The 8,198-nt window shown below is 36.6% G+C and overlaps 1 protein-coding gene across 1 annotated transcript; it reads right to left on the bottom strand.

Annotated features, from left to right (window-relative positions):
- Positions 1-2,664: 2,664 nt before the first annotated feature.
- Positions 2,665-7,851, bottom strand: LOC108677014 (invertebrate-type lysozyme 2-like). Its single transcript, XM_018165162.2, has 6 exons — positions 7,758-7,851; positions 7,206-7,324; positions 5,500-5,602; positions 5,186-5,207; positions 4,756-4,929; positions 2,665-3,653 (listed from the first exon to the last, which is right to left on the bottom strand). Exons 2-6 carry the CDS (start codon positions 7,276-7,278, stop codon positions 3,507-3,509), a joined length of 519 nt encoding a protein of 172 aa, XP_018020651.1. The 5' UTR covers positions 7,279-7,324; positions 7,758-7,851; the 3' UTR covers positions 2,665-3,506.
- Positions 7,852-8,198: the final 347 nt, after the last annotated feature.

The raw sequence follows: 8,198 nt of genomic DNA, 5'->3' as shown, positions 1-8,198 counted from the left end.
GTCAAGAGGCTCTCACCTTCAGATTCCCCTGAGTCAAGTGGGAGCTGACTAGGTCCACTGAGACAGGTAAAACCCTCAAAGTTTCCAATTCCAGATTTCCAGGATCACCAAGCCTATCACCAGAACTGGCCTCCTCTACATCTTCCAAGACTGGCAAATGGCAATGGCAGTTCACCCAGTTGGTCAGCTAATGTTGGCATGTTGGAGGTTTTGGAATCGGAAATGCACATCGAGCTGTTCGGCGCTGGCAGTGAACCATCTCCATCAGCAACTGGCAATGATTGGCTATGAGGGTCTTCCTGAATCCTGTGAATGCTTTGGTTGTTTACGGGAGGTTTTCTGTAGCGTTGATGATGCAGTCGCAGAAGAGCCGGTGTCCCCGTCTGAATCAGACATAGACGAACTGCCCCCCTTACGCCGGCCGCCGCTTCTGCCGACGCACCGGCATCGTTTAGATAAATAAGGAGCTTCTAGCCTCAAGCTTTTGCTCCACACACCTATCAATAATTACAATATCAAATATTCAACTATATTTATGTGATTTTCACAGTCGGGCACAGAGCACAGTAACTTACGTCCGTCTCGGGCCGAAGTTTAAACCCGATTGATTAGTTTAAAGAGAGCTACTCACGTACGTCCGTCTTCGACGAAGTCCGTTTTCTTCTCGACTCCCGGACTAAGTGGCAACTGAGAAAAACAAGCCCCAACATGCATCGTCGGAATCTTCCATGTCCGCTTTACCGGATCGAATATCATCATATCACATCATAGTTATGTCGGGTACGCAGCCGTGCACCACTAAATTTGTGCACCAATCAGCCCTGAAAGAAACGCCTAGCGTATTTCCGGATATGATAGTCCATTCGAAGCAAGGCAGTGGTGTCTCCGCAGGCGTCCCGTTATGTCATCATATCATATCTAGTCTGTTCTTGAACGCATTCATATTCGGAGCGTCAACGATTTAATCAGGGAGGCTGTTCCACATGTCGGTTATTCGAAGCGAGAAGAAATGTTTTCGCGTGGACAAGTTGCTGCGTAGTTTTATTTTTAGTTTATTGTCGTGGCCCCTGGTGTTGGTTCTTGTTTCAAATTCTAGTAATCCTTCTGGGACCTTGTTTAAACCATGAGTATACTTGTATACTTCAATGAGGTCCCCACGCAGACGTCGATAACTGAGGCTTGGAAGCTTCATAATTGTTATTATTTCTTCATAAGACTTGCCCTTCAAGCCTTTAATTTATTAGATATACTTAGAAACATCATCATAACATAACATAACATAGTGATGTCGGCGCTGAAGTGTAGGCCTGATGTGGCCTGTCGCCGATTCTTTTCCTTTTCGTGCCTTGTTCATAGATCTAAACTCGTGTCATTTGACCGGATCTTTTCATGACTGACGATAGTTTGAAGTAGCTACTAGACTACCACCAGGTTCGATAAGGAGCGACGCATTTCAAATCTGAACATATATTTTTCCATAGCTTTATCTAGTCTGTTCTTGAACGCGTTCATACTTGGAGCGCCAACGATGTCATTGGGGAGGCTGTTCCACATGTCGGTGATCGGTGATCATTATGATTTCTATATAAGATGAAGCAGAAGAAAGAGAATTTCTTCAGTATGAAGTGTTTATTTGAAACTTGAAATGCAAAGATGTCAACCGAGGCTATTTCGAGCTGTCAATGGGTGTTCCAGCTAGAGACAAAGAAAACGCTTGAAAGCTACTTTGAAAAATTCACAGCCTCGGAGGAAATAAAAATATATATTTTCGGTATATCACAATTTTTTCGGTATTGTACATCGGTATTGTGGATGCTCAGTAACGTTTATCAAATGTAAGTCAGACAATTGAGTCTGAAATTTGCCTACAGCTACGTACCTACGTATAATACGTAGGGTGGCCCAGTGGTTACAGTTCAGAGTACCAAGATTGGCGCAGAGAGGCGCGGGTTCGATCCCAGCTCTGTGCGCCAGTTTCTGGTCAGAATCGGCGAGGAGGCCGGGCGGTTAAGCATAGCACAATTGTAGCAGTGAGTTGGGAGTTCAAGACCGCGAAATGCTGTGAATGTTCTGCGATGTTAAGAATCGGCGACAGGCCTACGGCCTAATAAACGCTGAAACCGCTATTATTATTATTATTTATTATTATTATAATCAAAGCGCATCCTTGCAACTTGGAGCTGCTTTCTACGAACAATACAGTGTGACAAAGATGCTTATGAAACTTAGCAGTTAGGCACGATAAATGTGAATCTATATATATATTTATATAAAATGACCATTTTATAAAAGTTCAAAACTGCCTTTCGCAAAAGAAGTATTACATTCATATAATGTATTTTTTGCTATGTTAAACGCGCCTTGTTCGCAGCTTCAAAATGAGTCCAAACACATCGCAATTAATGCAAAAAATGATCTGTAAATTCAGTTTTTTAAAGAAACCCTTGTACATATTGCTGAAAAATGTTAATTTCATGTAAATTTGTATCTGTTAATTTAATTTTTGTTTAATTTGTTTACTGCGTTAGACACGCGGAAAGAAAGGAAAAGCAAAATTTTGAGATTTTTGTGTCCCAAAAGTTCCCTTTAAGAAATTTTTCATAATTTAACAATTCGGAAGGATCATCAAACAATTTTGTTTTTCAGAATAACACAAATATATTTTCTTAATGCCTGATTACAATGATGATTAAATCATTTATAGTGAACAAACAACGAATGAATCACAAACACGGTCATTCTTCCACTTAGCGTTAAATTAATTAAATAATACTGCTGTGAAAAATCAAGTAATTTAGTATGTAAGTATTATTCAAAGAAATATTTATGAAATTATAAAACGCTCGCATGAATATATTTCATCAAGTAATATATAAATCCATTCCTGATTAAAAAAAATGCCGTTTCTCTTCGTTCATTGACAATTATTTTCGTTTTGCGCTTGTAATTTATAATAGACAAATCTCAAATTTATTTATATTTATTTTTTCTCTGTGGAAAATCTCATAGCTGATCAATTAGCAGAATTTTAATTATTTTTCAATTTTTTTAACATACATTGCAAAGATCACGCAACATGAGTTATGAGTCGCCCTGATAATTAGCATTAATTAGGCTTCATGAAACATTTAACATAATGACATGATGTAGTATTCATCAGAAACTAATTGATGAATTATCCATATACATAGCATCATAATCTTTCATCAGAACAACGTAAAAAAAACATTCATCACTCAGTAATGGATGAACTATTCATCACAGCGACTTGATGAATTATTCATCGCTAAATAATTGATTAATTATCCATCACTAACTAATTGATAAATTATTCATCACTAATTAATTGACGAATCATTCACCACTATAGTGATTATTCATTACTAATTAATTGACGAATTATTCACCACTAACTAATTGATGAATTATCCATCCTAATTAATTGTTGGATTATTCACCACTAACTAATAGATTACTTGTTCATCACTATTTAATTGCTGAATTATTCATGATTCATTGATGACACTGAGGCAGTGGTCGAGGGCCAGGAAGTAGGGGTTGTTGGGGGGGAGGGGGGCGCGGCAGCCGTAGCCCCCGATCTTGTGAATGAGTGCGTAGTCCAGACACGTGACCTGCCCGTCACCGTTGCAGTCCTGGGTCTACGAGTGTATGAATGAAAGAAACTACGAGTGTGTGAATGAATGAAGGAGATCTCGATTGTATGAATGAAAGAAACTACGAGTGTATGAATGAATTTAGGAGATCTCGATTGTGTGAATGAAAGAAACTACGAGTGTATGAATGAAAGAAACTACGAGTGTATGAATGATTGAGCGTGACTACGAGTGTAAGAATGGATGAGCGTGACTCGAGAGAATGCATGTTAAGTGTGATGTTTCGAGACTCAGCGAGCTGTTAAAATTGTTGGTTGATGTTATAAACTAAATCTCTACATAACACGCACAATAACCTCCGAAGCAATAGTTTTTTTTATTATGTTACAGTGTACTAATTTCCACTGAAAAACATGCCGCGATTGGTCTATGCTCAATTGAACAAAATGTAATTGTCTAAATTCACATTGTTAAGTACACATCAAAATCTACATCCCGAAGTAGATATCCTACCTGTCTGAATCACACATCAAAATCTACATCCTGAAGTAAATGATCTACCTATACGTCTGAGTCACACATCAAAATCTACATCCCGTAGTAGGTGTTCTACTTGTCTGAAGTACACATCAAAATCTACCTCCTGAAGTAGATGTTCTACCTGTCTGAAGTGCACATCAAAATCTACATCCTGAAGTAGATGTTCTACCTGTCTGAAGCACACATCAAAATCTACATCCCGAAGTAGATGTTCTACCTGTCTGAAGTACACATCAAAATATACATCCTGAAGTAGATGTTCTACCTGTCTGAAGTACACATCAAAATCTACATCCTGAAGTAGATGTTCTAACTGTCTGAAGTACACATCAAAATCTACATCCCGAAGTCGATGTTCTACCTGTCTGTGTCACACATCAAAATCTACATCCTGCAGTAGATGTTCTACCTGTCTGAAGTACACATCAAAATCTACATCCTGAAGTAGATGTTCTACCTGTCTGAAGTACACATCAAAATCTACATCCTGAAGTAGACGTTCTACCTATCTGACGTACACATCAAAATCTACATCCTGAAGTAGATATTCTACCTGTCTGAGTCACACATCTAAATGTACATTCTGAAGTAGATGTTCTACCTGTTCGAACTTCTTGAGGTAGAGAGCCACGGTGTCGGCGGCACAGTAGATGTCGTTGGCGCAGGCTTCAAATGCTGAAATGTACAGAAAAGTTTCGAATATAGCGAAAAAATATATTTTTTCTTCGTTATTTTTTTCGTAAATGTTCACGTTAAGTGTAAATTTTGTTGTTTTCTAAGGATAATCAACGTTTATGAAAAAAAATTAGCACTAAAATTTCTGAAATATAACACTAATCTTGCCGAATATAGCCTTTTTCGTTTCCACGAACATAGTTGAGAATCAGTATCATTATTTAAACCATAAATTTCAACTGTAAAAATTTGTATTGTATAACCATAAATTCAAAATTTTATTTTATTGTTTACTTTTGCGATATTTTTAGACGTAAAATCATCCTAATTCAAATCCTAATTAACTGGATTTTTACCGCTGTATCTAACCGTGCATGGCTATCACACAACGTCATCAGGATAATTATTTTAAACTGAGAATTTTCGTATGACACATTCCTTGATTTTACAGTCATATAATAAAAAGTTTTTAAAACCATATTTACCATCATTTGCTATCACAAAAAGTTGTTTTGACTATTATTTTAAACTTGAATTATTCGTAAGTCACATCCTTTGCCTTTCGGGTCGCGCTTTGGGGGCATGGACAGGAAACGCTTTTTTATAATATAAATAATATAATACAATAATATAATATAATAAAATATAATATGGTATAGTATAATATAGCAGGAATGGTCCGCAGTGATATCCTGCGAAGGACGAGCATCCTATGGTCCTATTGCAGCCTGAGGAGGCCTCGCACAAACATCCTAGGCAGTTGGGGCTTTGCCCTGTCAAGGAATAACAGAGAAAATGTTGTTAAAAACGAAAAAACATCATTTAAAACATATAAGATTATTTAAAAATAATAAAATGTTGCTATTGAAACTTAAAACATCATTTAAAAATAAAGTTTCGGAGATGAGAATGTCTAAAAAAAAGAAACGTTCTTGTGTGACTGAGTGTACGTTTCGTTAGATTTGTATATTTGTTTATTAATGTATTTTCCGCTGTGTGGATGTCTTGTTGTATTAGCTCCTCTGTTTGTTTGTGTTTTCTTGCCTATATTCAATTGTTTGTCTGTTTTTTAGTGCTGGTTATTTTTATTGTTGCTTCTACACAGTCTTATCGTGTGTATGTTTCGTTGTTGGCTAATATAATATTAATTATCATTTATTATTATTATTAACAGAACTATTACTAATTCCGGTATCGGCTGATATAATACTTCAATTAATTTGGTTCTGTTTTTCTTAACGTTCGTTTTCTTATTCTTTAGGCTGGTCTCTGTGCAGGCTGGTCTCTGTGCAGGCTGGTCTCTGTGCAGGCTGGTCTCTGTGCAGGCTGGTCTCTGTGCAGGCTGGTCTCTGTCAATAATAATACGGCAAAATATACACTACAAAATTACTAATTTGATTAATAATTGATTAACAAATTGCGAAAAAATATTTATTGTTAAAATTTAGAAGACTACAACACTCGTCAACGTGTGATCTATAATTACAAATGCCAATACGAATATGGCTATGCTATATGCTATGGTATATTCGTTATTCTATCATTTATTTTCTGTCTTTGATGTTTTATAAACGTCATGATAAATTACGTTTTTACAGGATTTATTGTGAATTTCTGTATCCATGTCAATTGTAATTTATTGGAAGTCATTCGTTTACCACCGGAAATATTTTCAACCTATTCATGACCATGGATAATTAATTCTGTCTGTTAATCACCTCGAATTCTGACGTCATCGCTGCCTGTGACGTCACGTGGTTCCGTTATACGGTTGGTAATCTTATATTAATTAAGATGCCTAATAATATAATTATAATATATTGATAGAAAATTCTATATATCATTAAATATTGATTATATCTTATATCCATTGAGATACTTAGCGTCTATTGGATGTTCTTCGATGTTGTTCTTTTAGCCTCGAATAATTTTATATTAATTAGCTTAACATTCAATTATTGGAATTCCTAGAGACCAACTTGATATTGATAGAAAATTCTATATATCATTAAATATTGATTATAAATTATATCCATTGAGATATTTAGCGCTTTTTGGATGTTCTTCGATGTTGTTCTTTTAGCCTCGAATAATTTTATATTAATTAGCTTAACATTCAATTATTGGGATTCCTAGAAACAAACTTGATCGCCATGATCCTGACTCATATCCTGGAAAGCCTTAGCCGTGGCTAGGCGCAGCCTTGAGAATCTAAGCCAGCCTTGAATACGGCGGGTGTAACTGATTTTAAGGATATCCAGGATGTGTAGGATGTGTAATTCTATAATAAATTTCATCACTTTATCAATAAATAATTAAATTGATAACAATAAAATAGTATATTATCATTAATTTAAAGATTCCCGTACGGCTCACCGTAAGTGGAGGCGAAGAGCACAGCCGTGCAGGCGGCCGTTAGAATAACGGCACTGAGTTTACGGCCGATCATATCGCTGTAATTTGTGATGTTTACGTTGAAATTAACGCCACAGAAACTAAGGGAAGAAAAATATAAATGCGTAAGCGATGAAAAATTTACAATAACTTCGAAAATATTGAAGAAATTTACGAAAAAAATGGAATGCATGAATTCATAAATTAGGATATGCTTGATAATGCTGATTTCATAAATGAGGAAATGCATGAAAATGATATTTAAAAAATAACAATTTTGCTACTATTTAAATAACATGCTACACGGTTGGAAATGGTAAAAAATGACCTTCAAAATTCTCGGAAAACTAATAATTTGCTAACAATTCAAAAAAATTGCAGTTCGTTATAAAAAATAATTAAAACGTGTCAAAGAAAATATCATTGCGCCATCAGTAATACAGGTAGATTAAATTTTCATGATCAATAGAATTAACGTGAGTATTTGGGATAATTCCTGGAATCAGCGAGACTACAAAACGAGCGTGCACCCACCTCGGCGTCGCAGGGTACACTGAAGGCCCTGGCGGGTCCCGCCCGTATAAATATCGCACACGGAGCCGCCGTATAATTTCTTCCTTTGTTTGCAGTGGGCAACCCGCGCGTCCCGCGGGGGTTTACCTGCAGTGTGGAGGCGGGGGTAAAAGGGGGGTTCTGGGTTCGGCGGGTGCGGGAAAAGGGGAATTTGGGGTTGGCTTGTGACCCTAGATTGCCCTTGATTGTCTTAATGTTGTTTGATTGTAGGCAAAGAGACTTGATTGTCTTCAAGGACCTTGATTGTGCGAGATAGACTTTATTGTTTTTAAGGTCCTTGATTTCAGACGATGAGACTTGATGGCCTTCTGATAAACTTTAAAAAAGTTATGGCAGCTGTAAGTTAAGTCAATGCTGATATTCGTGGAATTGCAGGTCTAACTATCATGCAATTCTTGGAAG

This window comes from Hyalella azteca, unplaced genomic scaffold (genome assembly GCF_000764305.2).
Source record: "Hyalella azteca isolate HAZT.00-mixed unplaced genomic scaffold, Hazt_2.0.2 contig14410, whole genome shotgun sequence".
Classification (NCBI taxonomy): domain Eukaryota; kingdom Metazoa; phylum Arthropoda; class Malacostraca; order Amphipoda; family Hyalellidae; genus Hyalella; species Hyalella azteca.
The sequence above is the reverse complement of the archived record's forward strand: the minus strand, read 5'-3'. Positions and strand labels throughout refer to the sequence as shown.